The 21,599-nt window shown below is 45.7% G+C and overlaps 1 protein-coding gene across 3 annotated transcripts in view; it reads right to left on the bottom strand.

The window, feature by feature from the left end:
• Positions 1 to 1,889: 1,889 nt before the first annotated feature.
• The window catches only part of HTR3B (5-hydroxytryptamine receptor 3B), a 44,240-nt gene continuing 24,530 nt past the window's right edge, over positions 1,890 to 21,599 (bottom strand). For 2 of the 3 annotated variants that reach the window (XM_522188.7, XM_009424210.5), the window contains 7 exons: positions 19,488 to 19,532; positions 19,049 to 19,158; positions 18,466 to 18,635; positions 17,829 to 17,986; positions 7,755 to 7,965; positions 6,195 to 6,377; positions 1,890 to 5,048 (listed from right to left, as the gene is read on the bottom strand). In XM_522188.7, coding sequence (XP_522188.2) covers positions 4,813 to 5,048; positions 6,195 to 6,377; positions 7,755 to 7,965; positions 17,829 to 17,986; positions 18,466 to 18,635; positions 19,049 to 19,158; positions 19,488 to 19,532 — 1,113 coding nt within the window. In that variant the 3' untranslated portion in view covers positions 1,890 to 4,812. The remainder of the gene's footprint in view (positions 5,049 to 6,194; positions 6,378 to 7,754; positions 7,966 to 17,828; positions 17,987 to 18,465; positions 18,636 to 19,048; positions 19,159 to 19,487; positions 19,533 to 21,599) is intronic. The other variant, XM_063784536.1, reaches the window with a different exon arrangement.

Genomic DNA, 21,599 nt, shown 5'->3' with positions numbered 1-21,599 from the left:
ATTTGTGAGGTGGGAAAACTGGCTAGCAGACTCTCGCTTTGCTGAGAGTCCCTATTTCCTTTTTTTTTTTTTTTTTTTTTTTTTTTTTTGCCCAGTAAATTCCATTTTCAAAGTGTCTGCAAGCCTAATTTTTCATGGCTGTATGACAAGGACTCTGTTTTTAGCTGTACTAAGGAGAAAGTTCTACAACATGATGAACTGGGGCTGCCTGGCTGGCCTGGGAGTTAACTAAGTCTTTGTTCTAGACATCAGTGAAGTCCCCAGAACTGGAGCTGTGATTTCTTGGTGAGTGCTGAAACCACCTTGGATTCTGTGAAAGAGCAGATGGTAGGAGCGCTCACAGCTGGGAGAATCCCATTTTTGCTCTGTTCCTCAGTTTCCTTTCTCTATGAAACAGGAATCATGAAATGTATGAACATTTGGAGGGGCTGAGCTAAAGCTGCTCTGCAAATAAGGGCTGCTGGCACCCCATATTCCTCCCACCACAGAGGGACACTATTCCAGGAGGAGATCTGTAGTGCCATTTGTTCATGATGTTGTCGAAGAAAAGAGTCAAACTCTGTAAAATATTGGAAGAGATTTATTCTGAGCCAAATATGTGTGACCATGGCCAGTGACACAGCCCCCAGGAGACCCTGAGAACATGTGCCCAAGGTGGTCAGGGCACAGCTTGGTTTTGTACGTTTTAGGGAGACATGAGACATCAATCAAATACATTTAAGATACATATTGATTCCGTCCAGAAAGGGGGGACAACTTAAAGCCAGTGGGGCAAGGGGTTTCAGATCCTAAGTAGATTTAAAATTTTTCTGATTGGCTATTGTTTAAAAGAGTTATTGTCAATAGAAAGGAATGTCTGGATTATGGTAAGTGGTTGTGGAGACCAAAGTTTTATCATGCAGATGAAGCTTCCAGGCAGCAGGCTTCAGAGACAGTAGATTGTGAATGTTTCTTTTTTTTTTTTTTTTTTTTTTTTGAGACAGAGTCTCACTCTGTTGCCCAGGCTGGAGTGCAGTGGTGCGATCTCAGGTCACCGCAACCTCCACCTCCCAGGTTCAAGCAATTCTTCTGCCTCAGCCTTCCAAGTAGCTGGGATTACAGGCACGTGCCGCCATGCCCAGCTAATTTTTGTATTTTTAGTAGAGATGGGGTTTCACTATGTTGGCCAGGCTGGTCTTGAATTCCTGACCTCAAGTGATCCACCCGCCTCGGCCTCCCAAAGTGCTGGGATTACAGACATGAGCCACTGCGCCCAGCCAGATTGTAAATGTTTCTTATCAGACTTAAGATCTGTATTGATGTTAATGCTGGTGCTAGTCAACTTTTCCTGAATTCCGAAAGAGAGGAGGGCATCATGAGGCATTTCCAACCCCTGCTGCCCATCATGGCCTGAACCCCAGTCTTTGGGATGTCCTCACTGAAAGGATGGGGTCCATTCAGATGGTTGGGGGGCCCTTAGAATTTTATTTTTGGTTTACAATGTCATTGCTTCAGGATGCAGGCCTGACTCTGGGGCTTTGAATGAGTTCTGGGCTGCAGTTGAGATTAAGGCCACTTGCCACTAGACAAAGGAAGTGTACCAGGGACCAGTTTGGTGGCCAGGCTTCACTCTTAAAGGGCTGCTTGTTAGAGGCTGATGTAAAGAACCTGGGCAATGTCATCTGCAAATGGAACAAAGGTGAGCTTCATGTGAGATGGACTGGGAAGTCCCTTTGGCAACCCCTGCCACACAAGTTTCTCTGTAAGGAGGCATGTGATGACTTCAGCCCTTGGCCTTTGGATCCTATAATAGTGGAACAATTGGAGGAGTACCAGAGCCCATGACTGGATTCTGATAGAGGGAGCTGGAAATCAGATCCCACACCAAAAACTCAAGACTGGAGTCCATCTGTTGATAGCAAGCAGGTCTTATCTTTATTTTGTGATGCATTATTTACTTTTTTTTAAATTATAGTTTAAGTTTTAGGGTACATGTGCACAACGTGCAGGTTTGTTACATATGTATACATGTGCCATGTTGCTGTGCTGCACCCATTAACATTAGGTATATCTTCTAATGCTATCCCTCCCCCTTCCCAAAGCACTTCAAACTTTTTTTTTTTTTTTGAGATAGAGTTTAGCTCTTGTTGCCCAGGCTGGAGTGCAATGGCACGATCTCGGCTCACCGCAACCTCTGCCTCCTGGGTACAGGCGATTCTCCTGCCTCAGCCCCCCGAGTAGCTGGGATTACAGGCATGTGCCACCATGCCCGGCTAATTTTGTATTTTTAGTAGAGACAGGGTTTCTCCATGTTGGTCAGGCTGGTCTCAAACTCCTGACCTCAGGTAATCCACCCACCTCAGCCTCCCAAAGTGCTGGGATTATAGGCGTGAGCCACCGCGCCCCATTATTTGCTTTTCAAAGCATTGTTCAATACATTTTTTCATTTTGATCCTTATAACTCTTTGATAGGGGTAGAGCAAATATAAACAGCCCCAATTTCAAATAAGGTAAGTTGAAGTCTGAGAAGTTAAGCTCACGGAGGTCCCCTGGCTAGGTAATGGCAGAGCCAGGACCGTAATCATCAGGACTCCTGACTCTGACACTGGTGCTTTCTCTAAGACATAGTTGGGAAGGAGAGAGACCCCACAGTGAGGAGTTCACCTCAGGCCTTTTCCTCCTTTCCTCCTCTGTTAACTGGAGGAGGAAGTGGAGAAAGCCAGAATCGACATGGATGGGAAGCTAAGGTGACATCAGGACCGTGATGCCTAACTGAGCACGTCAAAGCAGAGGAGGCCAGCAGTAGAAAGTAGGAAGTGAGGAAGGAAACAGGTGGAGGTTTGCATGGACACTTCCTGTTCACAAACTTCTTATGTTCCTCATTTCATTAACAGCAGCAGTGGAATTTCATGGACAATTGGCGCTGAGCACTAACTGGGAGGTAATGAGAGAGGGAGGATGCAGGTAAAGGCTGTTTGAATTTAAATTCTTTTTCTTTGGGGGGATGGAGGGGGGCAGATTTTTCTAAAGGCAATTTTAGTGCTGGAAAAAGTTTCTAGCAAACAGCTTTTGGACTTTTGTGTCTTCTACTGACAGCGTTAAGACTGTCAGCAGGTCTCCAGCCTGCCAGCCTACTCTGCAGAATCTGGACTTGCTAAACCTCCAGAATCACTAGTGTTATGGGCTGAAATATGTCCCCTCTGTCTGCTGCCCACTCCCCAAAATTCATATGTTGACATCCTAACCCCTAGTACTCAGAATATGACTGTTTGAACATAGGGCCTTGAAAAAAGTGATTAAGGTTAAAAGATTTAGGATGGACCCTAAACCAACAACACTGGTGCCCTTGTTAGAGGAGAAAATCTGGACACAGACATGAGCATGCACAGAGGAAAGGTCATGTGAAAACAAAGCAAGAAGTCAGCAACCTGCAAGCCAAGGACAGGGCTCAGAAGAAAGCCACCCACCCTGTTTGCACCTTGATCTTAGGCTTCTAGCTTCTAGACTGGTGAGAAAATAAATCTCTCTTAAAGCTACTTAGTGTGTAGTATTTCCTAGCTGACTAGCTCAGGGACAGTGGATTATAACTTCCTTGAAGCAAAGGACCGTGAACTATGCCTGTCCTCCCACTCCATGCGTTGCCCCTTGTGTGTGGACTAAATGATGTGCTAGACTGGGCTTAGAAGCCTTGGCACCTGCTACTAAAATACAGAAAATTAGCTGGGTGTGGTGGCATGCACCTGTAGTCCCAGCTACTCGGGAGGCTGAGGCAGGGGAATAGCTTGAACCCGGGAGGTGGAGGTTGCAGTAAGCCAAGATTGCACCACTGCACTCCAATCTGGTGACAGAGCAAGACTCTGCCTCAAAAAAAAAAAAAAGAAGCCTTGGCACCTGGGTTCTCTCCAGTGGTGATGCACTGCTGAAGGGGCACAGGAAGAGGGTGGAGGCAGTGGACTTAGCTAGGAAGTGGTAACAAGAGCCTCAGAAGGTGAGGGATATGGCAGGAATTTTATGCTCTGGTTGGTTGGTACCAGGTTGACCATGGGAATCACATCAAGTGAATAATAACCTGTGCTGAATTATTTTGTATTCTCTGGTGTGCCTAACATAATGCCTAGGACTTAATACTCAATAAAGGTTTTGTTGAATGGGTGACTGAATAAATGGCCAAGGCAGGGCTGGAAGATGGAGCTATCTTACACTTTTTAAAAAACTGCTTAAGCATACATATATGCATGTGTGTGCCTAGAAATCTTCTGGAAGAAATTATTAACAGTGGTTGCTTTGGGTGAGTGGACTGGGATAAGAAGGAAAGTTTACTTTTTTACTGTATACTCATACTGTTTATACATTTTCATGAACATATGATTCTTGGGTCACACAGCAGACTATTAGGTGTATGAAGCTGGACTCAATGGAGAGGCAATGAAGGCAGAAAGCCTTTTATTTTATTTTTTTGAGACAGGGTCTTGCTCTGTCACCCAGGCTGTGGTGCAGTGGTGCAATCATGGCTCACTGCAGCCTTGAAATCCTGGGCTCAAGCAATCCTCCCACCTCAACCTCCCAAGTAGCTGAGAGTACAGGCATGAGCCACTATGCCCAGCTATTTATTTATTTATTTATTTATTTACTGGTAGAGATGTGGTCTCACTATGTTGCTCTGGCTGGTCTTGATCTCCTGGGCTCAAGCAATCCTCCTGCTATGGCCTCCCAAAGCACTGGGACTATAGGCAAGAACCACCACACCCGACCCAGAAAGCTTTTTAACCCACTATTATTCCCCCTCCTCTCTCTCCTAAGTGCCAGCACAATTACTGAAGAACACTTCAGTCTTCACACGCCGCCCCACAGTGCCCAGAGGGAGCACAGAGTGATGGTGTAGATCCCCAGCATGAAAAGGTAGCTTTGGAAGAGCAGTCGGTCAAAGCGGGACAGGAGGACCAGCCACTCTGCCTCCTGTTGGTCTGTCTGGTCCTGAGTTTGGAGGTAGTTGCTGATAGATTGAAGCTGCGACCAGACTTCCTTCAGGGTTCCTGGCTGGGCCAGGTGCTCTCCATACAGCGAGGACTCTGTGTGATGGAGGAAAACACCCTGGGTGAGCCAGGGACTACCAAGACCCACCTGGACTTTCTCTTGAAGCTGATGGCCTCATCCTTCAAGGAAAGTTGCAGGTGAAACTGAGCAGTGGGTTGTGTTTGGGTTGGGTACTCTCCCCACCCGATTAGGCGAGGCAAAGTTGTACTGCAGGAAGCCTCAGAGAACACGTCAGAGCTGTTATTATGTAAGCAGGGTGTATGCGTGCTAGATCCGTCCAGGAGAGTTTCTGAGTTAGAGGTCAGCCCAAATGGACTCAGTAGGAGCTTTAGGGGCTGGGATGATTCTTATACTTGTTCACATTAAGCAACTAGAACCTAAATGTACACAAGCTCCTTGTATGCATGTGTGCACGTGCATGCCAGCACTGTGCTATTCTGAAATCAATGGCTCAGTCACTTTGGGTAACTGGTTAAAATTGGGGATAAAAACAAACAAATAGGCTGGGTGCGGTGGGCTCACACCTGTAATCCCAGCACTCTGGGAGGCCGAGGTGGGTGGATCACCTGAGGTCAGGAGTTCGAGACCAGCCTGGCCAACATGGTGAAACCCTGTCTCTACTAAAAATACAAAAATTAGCAAGGCATGGTGGCACACGCCTATAGTCCTAGCTACTCGGGAGGCTGAGGCAGGAGAATAGCTTGAGCCTGGGAGGCAGAGGCTGCAGTGAGCAGAGATTGTGCCACTGCAGTCAAGCCTGGGCGACAGAGCGAGACTCTGTCAAAACAAAGAGTAACTGAGGGCCTGAAATTCAAGCCAAAATTAGACTTTCAGCTGAGCGCAGTGGCTCACACCTGCAATCTCAGCACTTTGGGAGGCAAAGGAGAGAAGATCGCCTGAGCCTAGGAGTTCGAGACCAGCCTGCGCAACATGGCAAAACCCTGTCTCAAAAAACCAAACCAAAACAAACAGAAAAACAACAAAATGAGACTTTCTAGAAAGCCAGAAGCAGGCAGCCTTCAGTCTCCAGAGAGATAATATAAAATGCCACACCCAGGCTAAGAAGCAGTTGTTGTAGGTTTTTCACATAGGCCAACGCAATACCTAGTACATCATCAACGGGAATGAATTTTTAAGGTGATCAATCCAGACGGGGGAGAAACACAAGGCTTCTCACACACCTGTTACCACAGCACGTTGGGCCCTGGGTTCCACTCTAGGCCTGTCAGCATCGGTGTCCCCTCGAAGGCACAAGAAGGGCTGCTCCTGTCCACCACGCTGCTCATCATGGAGGAATTTGACCAACACGATGGACTTAGCTAAGCTGAGAACCAAGAAGGCCATGCAGATGGTGAAGAAGTGCCCTGAGAGAAGCCAGAAGAGGTGCAGTTAGCCTCCAGTCTGAAATGCAGCATCAGATTTTTTTGTTTTCTTTAGGGACAGGGTCTTGCTCTATTGCCCAAGCTGGAGTGCAGTGGTGCAATCATGGCTCACTGTAGCCTTAACGTATTGGGCTGAAGTGATTCTCCCTCCTCACCCTCCTGAATAGCTGGGACTACAGGCACACACCACCACACCAGGCTAAATTTTTTATTTTTGGTAGAGACAAGGCCTCACGGCCGGACTTGGTGGCTCACGCCTGTAATCCCAACACTTTGGGAGGCTGAGGCGGGTGGATCACAAGGTCAGGAGATCGAGACCATCCTGGCCAACATAGTGAAACCCCGTCTATACTAAAATACAAAAAATTAGCCAGGCATGGTGGCGGGCGCCTGTAGTCCCAGCTACTCCGGAGGCTGAGGCAGGGGAATTGCTTGAACCCAGGAGGCGGAGGTTGCAGGGAGCGGAGATCACACCACTGCACTCCAGCCTGGAGACACAGCAAGACTCCATCTCAAAAAAAAAAAAAAAGAGAGAGAGACAAGTCCTCACTATGTTGTCTTGGACTCTTGGGCTCAAGCAATCCTCCCACCTCAGCCTCCCAAAATGTTGTGATTATAGGTGTGAGCCACTGCATCTGGCTTGCTCTTTTGTTTTTTTCCCTTCCTTCCTTCCTTCCTTCTTTTCTCTCTTTCTCTCTTTCTTTTTCTCTCTTTCTCTCCCTTACCCTCCCCTCCCCTTCCCTTCTGTTCTTGCTCTGTCACCCAGGCTGGAGTGCAGTGGTGGGATCATAGCTCACTGCAGACTCAAACTTTTAGACTCAAGCAATCCTCCTGCCTCAGCTTCCTGAATAGCTGAAATCAATGGCTCAGTCACTTTGGGTAATTGGTTGAAATTGGGGATAAAAACAAACAAAGCGGCCAGGCACAGTGGGCTCATGCCTGTAATCCCAGCACTCTGGGAAGCTGAGGTGGGCGGATCACCTGAGGTCAGGAGTTCAAGACCAGCCTGATCAACATCGTGAAACCCCGTCTCTACTAAAAATACAAAAAATTAGCCAGGTGTAGTGGTGTGTGCCTATAATCCCAGCTACTCAGGAGGCTGAGGCAGGAGAATCGCTTGAGCCCAGGAGGCAGAGGTTGTAGTGAGTATGCACTGAATGCCCTGTTGATTTTTAAAATTTTTAGTAAAGTCTCACTATGTTGCCTAGGCTGGTCTTGAACTCCTGAGCTGAAGTGGCCCTCCCACCTTGGCCTCCCAAAGTGCTGATATTACGGGCGTGAGCCACCATGCCTGGCCAGCATCAGATCTTTCACAGGGGTCATGTAAGATGAGTGTCCAGTGACCCCGAGGCTGCTTACCAATCAGAGGGGTGCTCCCTACACTCCGTGGCACCTGGTTGGACATGTTGACCCTGAAGATGGTGTAGCCCACCAGCACACTGGTCTTGAACACAATCCTGGCTCGGCAGTTGGGTGGCAGGTAGAAGCTCCCCAGGTCCACCAGCATGAGAAAGATGCTAGGAATCAGCAGACTCACGACATAGACCAGGGGGTGCCTGCGCATCACCACCTGGCCGGGAACAAGCGGTCTGATGAAAAGAGGATCTAGGCCAACAGACTCAGATTTGGCCAAATTCATAGCCAGGAATGCTCCCCGAAGTCCCAACGTTTTTGCATAATGTGAAAAATCTGTCTAATTTATCTTAGAAATATGTTTCAGGTTACTTTTTGGTTTAGAAAAGAGAAAAAAATCCTTTAAGGTTTACACAGAGCTAATATTAATATTATTAATAGTGATAATAAGAAGCAGCAGCTAGCATTTACTTACCACTTGCTGTGTGCCAGGCACCAGACTCAGTGGCTCATAAACTTAACTTACTCAGTCTTCACAACTTTAAGGGCTGGGTATCAACTTCATTTTACAAACAGGTATCATTAACTTCATTTTACAAACCAGGAAACTGAGTTTCAAAGAGGTTGAATTCCTTGTTTAAACTCACCCAGCTGGTAAGTGAGAAACTGTTTTGAAACTAAAATCTTCCTTCTGAAACCACTTATTATGCAATATATTGTATTACTTTTGTGTGTGTGTGTGACGGAGTTTCGCTCTTGTTGCCCAGGCTGGAGTGCAATGGCGCGATCTCAGCTCAACCTCCACCTCCCAGGCTCAAGCAATTCTCCTGCCTCACCCTCTCAGGTAGCTGGGACTACAGGTGAGTGCCACCATGCCCAGCTTATTTTTTGTATTTTTAGTAGAGACGGGGTTTCTTTTTTTTGAGACGGAGTCTCGCTCTGTCACCCAGGCTGGAGTGCAGTGGTGCGACCTCGGCTCACTGCAAGCTCTGCTAGAGATGGGGTTTCACCATGTTGGCCAGGCTGGTCTCGAACTCCTGACCTCAGGTGATCCCCCTGCCTCGGCCTCCCAAAGTGCTGGGATTACAGGTGTGAGCCACCGTGCCTGGCTTATTGTATTACTTTTTGGTCTAATCTATCTCCTTCCTTGGATTCTGAACTCCTTAGCACCTGTGTGTCTATCATTCTGGGCAGGAAAACTTGCACAATTAAATTTGGAAGTTTGAAGACGGCTCAAAAATGAGACTATCTGCAAGGTGTGAGCAGGCTTTAGGGAAACCACAAGATGGCGGGCAGACCCCTGGGCTTTTCGGGGACTGGTTGATCTGTTACCACCCTTAGGCCTGAAGGAGTCAAGGGCTGGAGTGGTGACCAGACCTGAAGAGAAAGCTGTGCAGAGGCTGCCAGACAGGACCTGTGGTTTTCTCTTAGCCTGCCTGGTGTTGACTCCACTGGGGCAGAAATGGAGAGCTAAGTACCCCGTCTCGGCCCTCCTCCCTCCTCCCATCTCCTGCCACTGCTTCCCCTGCCCACTCCCTCTCCCTACTGGTCAAGCATGACCAGTGGTCCCATCTTTGCAAGCCACAGCTCAGTTTCCAGGAGCACAGATGCAGGGGGTGAAGGAGTGCGTCTCAGTGGAGGCCGCCTGAAGCTGTCCTGCTGGCCTGCACTGTGCTGGCCACACAGAGCTCCTCTTGTAGCTTGGAATTTGGGTCTCATAAAATTACTACTATTGTTGCCATTTTTTTATACCTCACTTCTTTGAAATGATGATGGCAAGTGTCTTTAATAAGCACACACTCCATTCTCATCCTTCCTAAAGAGAAACAGGTGAATGGCAGGGCTGTTTCCCCACTACGGCCTGGACTGTCATCTCATCCCATCTCTGGGGTAGTTAGATAATCCCCCAAGGGGCCAAAAATAAGACCTATCTTACAGTGGGTATTCAATAAATGTTTATTAAACAAATGAGTATTCTGGACCCTTTGCTGTTGGATTTGGACAAAAATGACATTTGAAATCTCCCATTTCTCTGATTCACCAAACAATGAACGGCTCAATATGTGTCAGATAGTGTGCCGGACACTTTCACACATATGGTGTGATTTATTTAATCCTCACTGCAAACTTGGTAGGTAATAGCCTCTACTTTATAGATTTTCAAAAGGAAAGCTGAGCTCCCTTAAGTGAGTAAGTTGAGTAAGGAACAGAGCTGGGATGTGCCCCCACATCTTCCGATTCCAAGCCCAGTGCTTTTTCCCAGGACAAGATAGCTACAACTCTTGACCTGACCAGACCTCTGAGTTGAGTGCAGGGTTCTTCTCCTTCATCCCCATCTCCCACTGGAGAAGAGTGTCACAAAGAAATGAGCCAGGGCAGAGGTGAAGTGCAAAGGCCAGTGATGGAGCAGGAGGTGCCGGGAGAAGAGCTTGGCTGGGGGAGATGAAACATCACCTTGCTGATAAGAGTGGGAGCTCTCCAGCCATTGGGTCTGGGAGCACATCCCGACTCTGTGGAGCTTGGCAAGCCAGAGTTGTTTGGCAGATTGTCGTCTGCCTGTTGTCATTCACATTAAACCATAATTGGCTGCAAATACCTAAACCAGAGCGACACTCACTGCTTTGCAATAATCTGGTTAAAACACATTTCTACCAAAGTGCAGTCAACAAGGAAAGCAACAAAAAAATTAACTGTCATCAGCCTGCACCCCTCTAGCTCCTGTCATCATGCAGTGACTGAGATGGCTGTGGTTAGGTGGGGGCAGGAAAAAGGGAATCAAGTGGCCAGAGTCCATGGGGGTATTATGTTGTGGCCCATTCTGGGCTATTGGTGATCTAGCCTTGTGGGGTCGGGGTGACGGGGTGACCACCCCTGCTGACTCTGGAGGGTAGAAATGGGAACGCTCCCTAGAGACTTGGCAGATACTATACAAAGGGGAAGAAAAACATAAGCAAAGTACAAGAAGGCATATTGGTTAAGCAGAAAGAGCCCAGACTCAAAATCAAGGGGACAGGCCAGGTGTGATGGCTCAGGCCTGTAATCCTAGCACTTTGGGAGGCCAACACGGGTGGATCACTTGAGGTCAGGAGTTTGAGACCAACCTGACCAATGTAGTCAAACCCCATCTCTGCTAAAAATACAAAAATCAGCCAGGTGTGGGGGCACGTGCCTGTAGTCCCAGCTACTCGGGAGGCTGAGGCAGGAGAATCGCTTGAACTCAAGAGGCAGAGGTTGCAGTGAGCCGAGATCCCGCCATTGCACTCCAGCCTGGGCAACAGAGTGAGACTCTGTCTCAAAAAAAAAAAAAAAAACACCAAGGGGACAGAGTTCCAGAGCCCTTTGATTCCAAGTGTCTGCATGGGCTAGTTTAAGTCCTCCTGGATGATGGAGTCAACTCCTCCATGCCTTGATTTCCTCCTTTTTCAAAAAGCAGTTTACTTTTGCCTTGCCAAACATCTTGGGTACAACTGAGATGAGCAGCTGTGCTCTCTACAGCACGTCCCTATGTAAAGAAAACAAGCTGAGATGACACCTCTCCACCCAGAGGCTGACACGACAGCAAATCTATGTCTGGGACAGAGCCAGAGATGGATGGTGTGGCCCCTCAAGGTCCCTGATTTCCAAGAAAGTACAGGTTTATCAGACCACGTGTTCCCCGAGAAATCATCTGAGGGAGAGCTGTGGCAAGAGCTAAGAGGTTAGGAGGTAGGCAGGCTTTGTGGATATGAGCCTATGTAGCCACACAGAGCCTGCTCTTGAAAGGGCCCTGCACTTGGTTTAGTGCTCCACTGGTGCTATTTTGAAATTCTTAAAAATGTTTGAATAAGGGGTCCTGCATTTTCATTTTTCACTAACCCTGCATATTATTAGCTGACGCTGTCAGAAGGATAGTCCTCACTGGATGTCAACAGTAAATGAAGGCAGAGGGAAAAGACATAGGGACAAGGGTGGACAATTAGCTTCTGCTGTAACATAAAGCAAAGCCGTCTCTTGTCTTTGTTTGGCTTATAGAATCGCAAAACTAGATAGGCCTTCCAAAACCACCTCATCCATTCTCTTACCTTTAGGAAGGATGTTCGCATTTCTAAGACACACAAAATAGTACCTATAGTTTCGGGTTTTCGTTTTCTTCCAGAAGAAAGAATCCACCTTTTTCTTGTGGTTATTTAGGGGCAATGTTGCCTATGGACTAGTTTTTTTTTTTAGACACAATTTCGCTCTTATTGCCCAGACTGGAGTACAATGACGCAATCTCGACTCACTGCAACCTCCGCCTCACAGGTTCAAGCGATTCTCCTGCCTCAGCCTCCTGCGTAGCTGGGATTACAGGCACCTGCCACCATGCCCAGCTAATTTTTGCATTTTTAGGGTTTTGCCATGTTGGCCAGGTTGGTCTCGAACTCCTGACTTCAGGTGATCCACCTGCCTCAGCCTCCCAAAGTCGTTAGCCACAGTGCCAGGCCTAGACTAATTTTCCCTGCAAACCCAGTGCAGCCTAAATAAACTCTAATTTCATCATATAGTTTTCAGAAATTTTTTGTTTTTATTATCTCATTGGATAATCAGAGCCCTTTATTCCTTTGTTCAATAAACATTAATTGAGCATGAACAGGTTGTCTGGTACTATCCTAAATACTGAAGTTAGTACTATTAATACGACAGTTCCCTGCCCTTATCCCATCTTGTAGGATCAGGAAGCAGATTCTGGTGATTGAGTGTTTCATGAGTCAGTTGCAGGAGAGAAATTTTGCCCCAGAATGGACCATAATCAAGGTCATTACCTGCTTCGGATCATTTAAACAATGAGATTTGGGACTTTTCGAGTTTATATTTAGATGATATTTTGGACTTAGAGTTGACACTGGAATGATGCTGGGTTAAACTTTGGGGGATGTTGGGATGCGGCTGAATGTATTTGCACATGGAGCAGAAGTGAATTTTGGGTTGCAGACTCTACTAGGTTGAAGAGGGCCCCCAAGAATTCATGTCTTTCCTGGAACCTCAGAATGTGACCTTATTTGGAAATGAGATCATTGAAGATGTACTAGAGTAGGATGAGGTCATACTGGAGTAGAGTGGGCCCTTAATCCAATGTGACTGGAGTTCTGATAAGAAGAGAAGAGACACACAAGGAGAAGGCCGTGTGAAGATGGAGGCAGAGACGGGAGCAACGCATCTACCAGCCAAGGAACACCACAGGTTCCTGGCAGCAACCAGGGGCAGAGGAGAGGCAAGGAGCAGATTCTCCCTCAGAATGCCCAGAAGGAACCAACCCTGCCCAAGTCTTGATTTCAGATTTACAGCCTACATAACTGCAAGAAAATGAATTTCTGTTGTTTTGAGCCACCCAGTTTGGGCTACTTTGTTATGGCAGCCTTGTGACACTAATACACGCGACCTGCCAAGTAATGCCCAGTGGGCAAATGGCAAACAATGGACCAGAATATACTGCACTGCCTTTAGTTGTGTGTCAGCATGATATGGAATTAGGCACATAGTTTCTGGAGTCAAGTTGCCTGGGTTCAAGTCCAGGCTCCACCAGTCACCTTGCAGCCTCCTGTAAGTTACTTAACTTCTCTGCACCTCAATTCATTTATTTGTAAAAATGCAGATACTTGGATCACCCATCTTCTAGGGATGTGAGGATTATAGGTACAAACTTTAAAATGGTGCTTGGCATAGGCTAAGTGCTCAGCTTTGTGGTTATTGCTATTATGTCTCCCTGGGCAGATTTTGGGGATCTGTGATAGATGTCAGGAGCCTTCATTTATTCATCTTTATGTCCTAAGTGTTCACCATGGAGCCTGGCACATGGTAAGAACTCGAAAGATGTTTATTGAATTGTACTGGAGTCTGGTAGTAGCACTACTTTTAGTTCCAATATAATGGGAGTGTGGAGTTAGCCCGAATGGAGGCTATCCTCTTGAGGTCAGTCTTTCTGAGGGCGACCTCTCTGCGGATCATGCAAGAAGCAGTGACTCCTGCTTCTGCTGAGTAGAAGGCATGTCACCTGCTCAGTGAGACACTGCTCTCTGCAAAACTGCCCCTACCTACAGCTCATCATTTCTAATGGACTAAAGGAGCTGGTGCCTTTAAATTCCACAGAAAGGGAAGAAAAAGCACTTTAGTTTCAGTCCATGTTCCCCATTAGACACCCTTCAGGTGTTAGCAATATTATGCCACAATTTCATTATCCATTAAAGCCAGGTAATAATAAGTACACAAAGGTATTTGGAGCCTATTGATGTTAATGAAAGAGATCAATCTAATTCCGAATGTGTGTGTGGAGAGCTCCTTGGAGATGGAATAGGCCCCAAGGTTAGCCTGTAATTGCCTCCTTGATGGTAGACCCCACCAGTACTCAGTTTTGCATGACCATCTTTATGACACAGTTGGAATTTTGACGCCTAGACTCCGCTTCATACAGAAGAACCCATTTGCCTCCTCTCCAAAGCCCCTCCCAGGATTCCCAACTCAGAAAGAACAGGAAAGTTGCTGCCATTTAAGCACCGGAGTCAGAGTTTCTTGGATCTAGACTATGGGTCGCTCTGGATTAGCAGAAAGTCAGTCTGTGATTCCCACATCACTTGAGTGACCCAGAAAGGATATCCAGGGCTCTAAATTCTCTCTCTCTTTCTCTCTCTCTCTCTCATATGATCTGCTAGCACTTAGAGGGATCTTGATTTTCTATCAAGTTTATAAGCTGCATTCAATAAGTATCTCAACAAAGTTACTCTACCTAATCTAGAAAAAAAATTATAACAGAAAAAGAGGATAAATGAAGCACCTTTCTTTCCCAAATGCCCGCTTTGCATTTTCTAGGACACCCTGTGCGCACCCCAATTCCTGCCCGAATAAACACTTTACTTGGTGTGAGGATATCTGTGGTTGGGCTCGGTTTAGTTTCCACAGCTGTCCACCCTTTTCCATCCAACACGAGTTCCTAAATTGTATTCCTACCTCCTCCCACTTCTACCCTCATTCTTTAAAGAAAAAAAAAGAAAAAAACCACTGCCATGCAAAATCAAATGCTCTCACCCTGCTGTTTCTGGGAACCAGCACCTCCAATAATATATTGGAGGAAACCTCCCCTCCCATGGCTGCTGGGCCGGGTCCCAGGCTGTACACAGACATCTTTGTAGGGAGAAGTGCCTGTGCTCTGGGCCCCCTGTGGAACGTAGCCTGACTCCAAAGTATCCGTGGTGTCCTCTGATAAACAATTTGTGTCCCAGAGTCGGCAGCTATGATTGCACATTAGCTGAAACTCATGGGGCATCCGGAGCACTTGATTTAGTATAAATGGCAGCAGTGTACCTCAGGCCAAGGGCAAGGATGAATTTAGAATAGATTATTGCTTCTCCTGACTTCCCTACCCGTCCCCAACCTCCCGCTGGGCAGCCTGGACTGAGACACAGCCGGCGAGTAGATTAAGAGGAGATGGTCCTTTGCTGTCAGGACCCTGGCAGGCCCAGTGTTGGCATAATAGAATCAGGCTCTGAATTTCACATCACTGGCCAAGGGCTGTTGAAGGAAAGCCAGGTGCCTTGGTTGCTAAATTCAGAGTGGGATGTCTGGTATGGAGTAAGAGCATGAGCCTAGGCTCTGTGAACAGAGCAGAAATGCATGGAGACTGAGCGAGGTTGGGAGGCAGAAAACTGTGATCGTCACTGAATCCACTTTTAGTCTTTCTAAAGCTGCAGAATTGCTCCTGAGTCTGGCCTCCTGTCCCACCAAATATGATCTGTGACTCTACTCAGGATTCTTTCCCTACTCTGCTCCTGAGGACCAGGGCAGAAGCCAGCCCTGCTAGATAACCCACGTCCACCCCCGGGGCAAAAGGACCCATGGAAAAGTTCCAAGAGCATGAAATCAAATTGCACCTGCCTCCAGCACACTTCCACTTCAAAACGTACCCGGGGGGAAGCATGGCAGTGAGGAGAGCAGAGGAACTGGACCATGGCTCTGAGATCCAGGGAAGCCTCCCCTCCATTAGACAATCTTCTGTCTCTGTTCATCATAATTAAAATGGAGATGGTATATAGAAAACCTTCAGCTGCTGTTGACGAATTAACATTTAGGGTGAAGGAAAGTGACATGTAACTACAAATAATAGCTGCTCTATGGAGAGAGAGAGAGAGTGTGTGTGTGTGTGTGTGCACATGTGTGCCTGTGTATGCAAGCACACGCCCTTGTTTACCTGCCCCATCTCTTTCCTGTGTTTGTCTCCTCCGTGCAGTGTAGGTAATGGTGTGTGCAGTGTTCTCAGGAGCACTTGGTAGGTGACTATGTTCCACCTTGCATGTGCTACTCCTTCACATTTCCCTTTAATGCTCTCCATTATTCGGGCTGCATTAATAATGTTTGTAGGCTGATATCTTTAAAATTAATGAGGTGTTTACTCCTAGCCAAGAAACTCATTGAAATTAAAAAAAAAAAAAAAGCTTGCTTGCTTTCCTTCCCTTTTCCTTACAAGAAAAGTGGACAAACAGGCCACAATGCAAGCTTTGCTTAAAACCAAGCAGGATTCTAGGCAAGAGCCCAAAGCCCACCATCAGGAGGGTATGAGTTGCGATTAGCTACTAGCCAGCATTATACATTAGTCAGGTTCAAACCACAACTGTGTCTAAGAGGCCCAGATTTAACAAGAGCTTTGCTGGAAAGCTGTATACACCTTTAACCAATTAAGGGATACCTGTAACCTCAATAATAGTTTCTTTCTTTCTTTCTTTTTTCTTTCTTTCTTTCCTTCTTTCTTTCTTTCCTTCTTTCTTTCTTTCCTTCTTTCCCCTTCCATCCTTCCTTCCTTCCTTTCTTTTCTTTTGACAGAGTCTCCCTGTGTCACCCAGGCTGGAGCGCAGTGGTATGATCTTGGCTCACTGCAACCTCCACCTCCCGGCTTCAAGCGATTCTCATGCGCACACCACTACACCCAGCAAGTTTTTGTATTTTTAGTAAAGATGGGGTTTTGCCATGTTGGCCAGACTAGTCTCGAACTCCTGACCTCAAATGATCTGCCCGCCTTGGCCTCCCAGAGTTCTGGGATTACAGGCATGAGCCACCGCACTCAGCGAATGATAGTTTATTTCTTCACCTCCCCTTAGCATATCCATTGTACCAGAGCACCTTAGTCTAGTCTAAGTTTTCCTTCTTATTCCAAAGGTATATTTTTAGGATAATTCATCTTGTGTGCAGTCCTGACCTGCCTGTGGTTTCTATTTTTCAACTGAATCCATTACTTGGCATGAAGGACCACCATTCCCTCACTACCACCACCACTATCTGACTTTTTGCAGAAAAGAAGAATGCACTGCTGAATACTAATGATGTAGTTTACCAGTTGTGTGAAATTGTTGCAGACCATGTGTCAAAACAGTTTCCCAGGGGGCCAAAGATGGGACAATGGCTGCCTCTGGAGTACAAATCAGCGGGCTTCACTGTCCTGTACCCCACCATCCCCTAGTTTCATGCCGGACAAATTTCCCTATGAACAATGCAGCCAAGGGCTGCATCGGAGGAGTGTGGGTTCCCATCATAATTTTGAGGGGTTAATTGTTCCCTCTGATCCAGAAGCTACCAGTGGTCTCTGTGGGTCTTATTGGCTAATCCCTTAAGATATTCAAGTTAATAATATTATCGTATTATGCATCTGCATCTGGAATTAGTTGATAATATACTCAATAAAAAAAAAATAGGACAATAATGTTGATGAGAAAGTCTTCCCAATTTGTTGTTGTTGTGTGTGGGTTTGTCTGTGTTTTTTCTGAGTAGCAATTAGAAGCCATAATGTGAGCATGTGTGGAAAGATTGGAGGATTCCTGCTGCAGGGCATGCTTCAGGCCTCTGGTGTCTGAATACCAGGCCTCTGGTGTCTGTTATCTTCTGGAGGGGCCCAGCATCTCCCACTGAACCTCTGCTCTGTGAAATGCTGGAATGCAGGTGGATGCTCAGAGCCTGCTGAAGTCCCTGTTCTTGGGTGATAATGAATGAGAACATGCAATAGAGCAGAAATTCCTTGGCCCAAGAGAGAAGGCCAAAGGCTGTGGAGAAGCGGGCAACGGGGACAGGTAGTAAAAAACCTACATTAAACTGAATCTGTGCAAATCCTCCAGCGCTGCTCTGCAGGATGCTGTATGTGGAGGACACAGATAGAAGTTCCCACTCACTGTCATTCAAAAACGCCTTTTTGTCATGCTGAATGTCTTCTGGGCTCCTCAAAAAGGCCAGGTCTACGTCTTCCACTGCAAACAACACAAACAATTGACTTTCCCAGAGAGAAAGAGATGCCAACATCCACCCACTTTTCCAGCTCCCAATTCGAATCCTTCCTCGTTCTCCTGCCCCCATAGGCACAGTCTCCATGGCCTTATTTGAATTAGGGGGTAGGGATGTGGAATAAAATCTTTCTAGTCATAAAAAAACAACAACTGTGAATTTATGGCTTGGAATACACTCTCTGTAGAATGATGGAGCTTGCCTGCGATTTCTATAATATTATCCATGGCAGTAGAGGCCTAACACTGTGTTTCCAAAACAACTGTGGGGGTCTACAGCATCATACTTGGTCTGGATTACAGCAGGAGCCAAAAAACCGCAAGAAGAGATTCCAATTTTTAAATACCCAATTATCTGCAAGAATAAAATAGACCTGAAGGATAGTATAATATCATTTCACCTATGTGCACCAACCTAGCATTAATGGGTATCTCTCATGGTTTACCTGTATGCAGAATGCTCTTGAAGGTCAGGCTGCAATTCTGGACATCAAATGGAAAAGCATATGTCTCTAAACTACACGCAGAGACCACCTGGATGGGCTTATAGTTCTCAATGGTCCCAGATGAGTTCACATAAACATAGGGAAGGTCAGGGGATCTTTCAATTTCCACACTAGATGAAACACAAGAGAACTTGTTGTCACAGAGAGGATGTTGGTCATTTCAAAACATAGGAGATGGTAGTGACCATGAGGTCCAGGACCAGCCTAGCCCTGCAAAAACAGAATCGCATTTTCCATGAGATGATTCACCCTGGCAAAGATGAGCTTTTCAGTGACAGCCTCGTAAGTTAACTCATTTGCTGCTATAACAACACAGACATAATGAGTAACCTCAACATTAGTAACCAGATCTGTATCTTAAATAATGTCAACACATGGCACTTCTAACCTGAATACTCCCAACAATATGCTCCCCTTCAACTTGAGAAGCAAAAATGAGCAACACTGACTGAAAGTAAGCAGCAACTGGCCCGACTATGCCAAGCAGTCTAAACCCCACAGAAATACACACCGGCACACTTACAACTCATTGATGATGATATCGGGGGCCCAGATGGCACTTAGAGGTAGGGAGATCTCTCTAATCTCATCAAACATGCTGGAGTTCCAGGATAAAAATTCATCATTCCAGACCTGTTAGTAGTAGCCAAAAAGAAAACTTATCAAAATGGGGCAATGTCTACTTCGCTAAAGAACTAAAGAGGCATTTGGATTAATAATCCAATTTATCAGCCTCTTGGTTCTACCTGTTAGGAGAAAGGACTTCCCATCTGAATCCTAAAGATGGTAGTCCCAAACAGAAACCAGGGCCATACATCTTAAATGAATTATAATACATTAGGTCTGCTGCAGATCTAAGGAACTATAAATACAAAGATAATACCTATTTCTTAAATAACTATATTTTGCAGCAGATCCAGATCAGGAGTGCAATATATTTAGAAGAAAACATAATTATTTACCTCTTGGTACCATACACTTGTCTTTAATATTTGATTCTCTGCATCCTGCAAGGCAAAAAGAAAATCCACTCCAAATCTTAGAATGTCAATAAATCAAAGGCCAATTCAGCAGTAAGGAAATTCAGAAGAAGAAAATCAAATCTAACCAAATAATGCTGATATTAAAAACATTACCTAGACTCTTCAATACCTAGGCATTCTCAGTTCTTACTTATTATGCACACCTGTCGCTATGAGCTTTACTATATTATCTATGACAAAACGGCACTTTGCCTGCCCTTGACATCTTGAATGATTTGCTAATCTCTTTCCCACTCTAATTAGTTACTCTACCATTAATCAGACTAAAAAATGTTATGTTGTCTTAGTAATTTTGGGCTAAAAAGATGAGACCAAGCTTTGATTTGTAATCAAGATATTATTCATAATCTTTCAATGAGTGTTAGCTCAACTGTTATTGGCAGCCATTCCTGTTAAGTTACCGTATGTTTGGATTTCTCTGCTTATAAAACAGACTGAATGAGCTTATTATAAATGAAACATATTTTAAATGATATAATAGATGTGATTTCCCATGTCTGCAATGAGTCCATAATATTTTTAAAAGACCCCCCAAAACAGCAATTTAAAAAACCCTCCTGGCTGGGCACAGTGGTTCGTCCCTGTGATTCCACATTTTTGGAGGCCAAGACAGGAGGATCGCCTGAGCCCCGGAGTTTGAGACCAGCCTGGGCAACACAATGAGATTCTGTCTCTACAAAAAAGTTGAAGATTAGCCAGGTGTGGTGGCACACACCTAGTGGTCCCAGCTACTTGGAAGGTTGAGGTGGAAGGATTGCTTGAGTCCAGGAGGTCAAGATTGCAGTGGGCCATGTTTGTGCCACTGCACTCCAGCCTAGGTGACAGAGAGAGACTCTGTCTCAAAAAAAAAAAAAAAGAGAAAAGAAAAAAAACCCTCCTCACCAATTTTTTTCATATCTAATCTAGTAAAGAACATTCTGAAACTCAGATGTTCTTAGGAATTTTTAAAAAAGGGATATCTCACACCGTATATAAACATTAACTCAAAATGAATCATACACCCAAATGTAAGAGCTTAAACTATAAAACTCTTAAAAGAAACCAAAGGAGTAAGTAAATCTTCATGACTTGGAATTAGGCAATGGTTTCTTAGACATGACAACAAAAGAAAAATAAATGAGACTTCACCAAAATTAAAAACTTTTGTGCTTTAAAGAACACCATCAAGAAATGAAAAAGACAACCCACAGAATGGGAGAAAATATTTGCAAATCACATATCTATTAAGAGGCTTGTATCCAGGATATAAAGAACTCCCACAACTCAACGACAACAAAAGACAAGCAGCCCTGTTTTAAAATGGGCGAGGCCGGATGCGGTGGCTCGCACCTGTAATCCCAGCAGTTTGGGAGGCTGAGGCTCGTGGGTGGATCACAAGATCAGGAGATGGAGACCATCCTGGCTAACATGGCAAAACCCCGTCTCTACTAAAAAATACAAAAATTAGCCGGGCGTGGTGGTGGGCACCTGTAGTCCCAGCTACTCGGGCGGCTGAGGCAGGAGAATTGAGTGAACCCAGGAGGCAGAGCTTGCAGTGAGCCCAGATCCTGCTACTGCACTCCAGCCTGGGTGACAGAGCAAGACTCCATCTCTAAAAAATAAAAATAAAAATAAAAATGGGCGAGAGACTTGAATAGACATCTCTCTAAAGTAGATATACAAATGACCAATAAGCACATTAAAAGATGCTCGAGGTCACTGCTATGGGCCAAACGGTGTCCCCCCAAAACCCATATGTTGAAACCCTAACTTCCAAGGTGTTCATATTTGGAGATAGGGCTTATAGGGAGTAATTAAGGTTAAATGATGTCATAGGGATAGGACCCTAATCTCATAGGATTGGTGGCCTTATAAGACAAGGAAGAGAGAAAGATCTCTCTCTACCATGTGAGTATACAGTGAAAAGGTGACCATCTGAAAGTCAGAAAGTGGGCTCTCACCAAGAACCAAATCAGCCAGAACCTGATGTTGGACTCCCAGCCTCCAGAATTGTGAGAAATAAATTTCTGTTGTTTATGCCACCTAGTCTGT

The sequence above is a fragment of the Pan troglodytes genome, chromosome 9 (assembly GCF_028858775.2).
Source record: "Pan troglodytes isolate AG18354 chromosome 9, NHGRI_mPanTro3-v2.0_pri, whole genome shotgun sequence".
Lineage (NCBI taxonomy): Eukaryota > Metazoa > Chordata > Mammalia > Primates > Hominidae > Pan > Pan troglodytes.
This window is presented reverse-complemented; position numbering and strand designations above follow the sequence as displayed.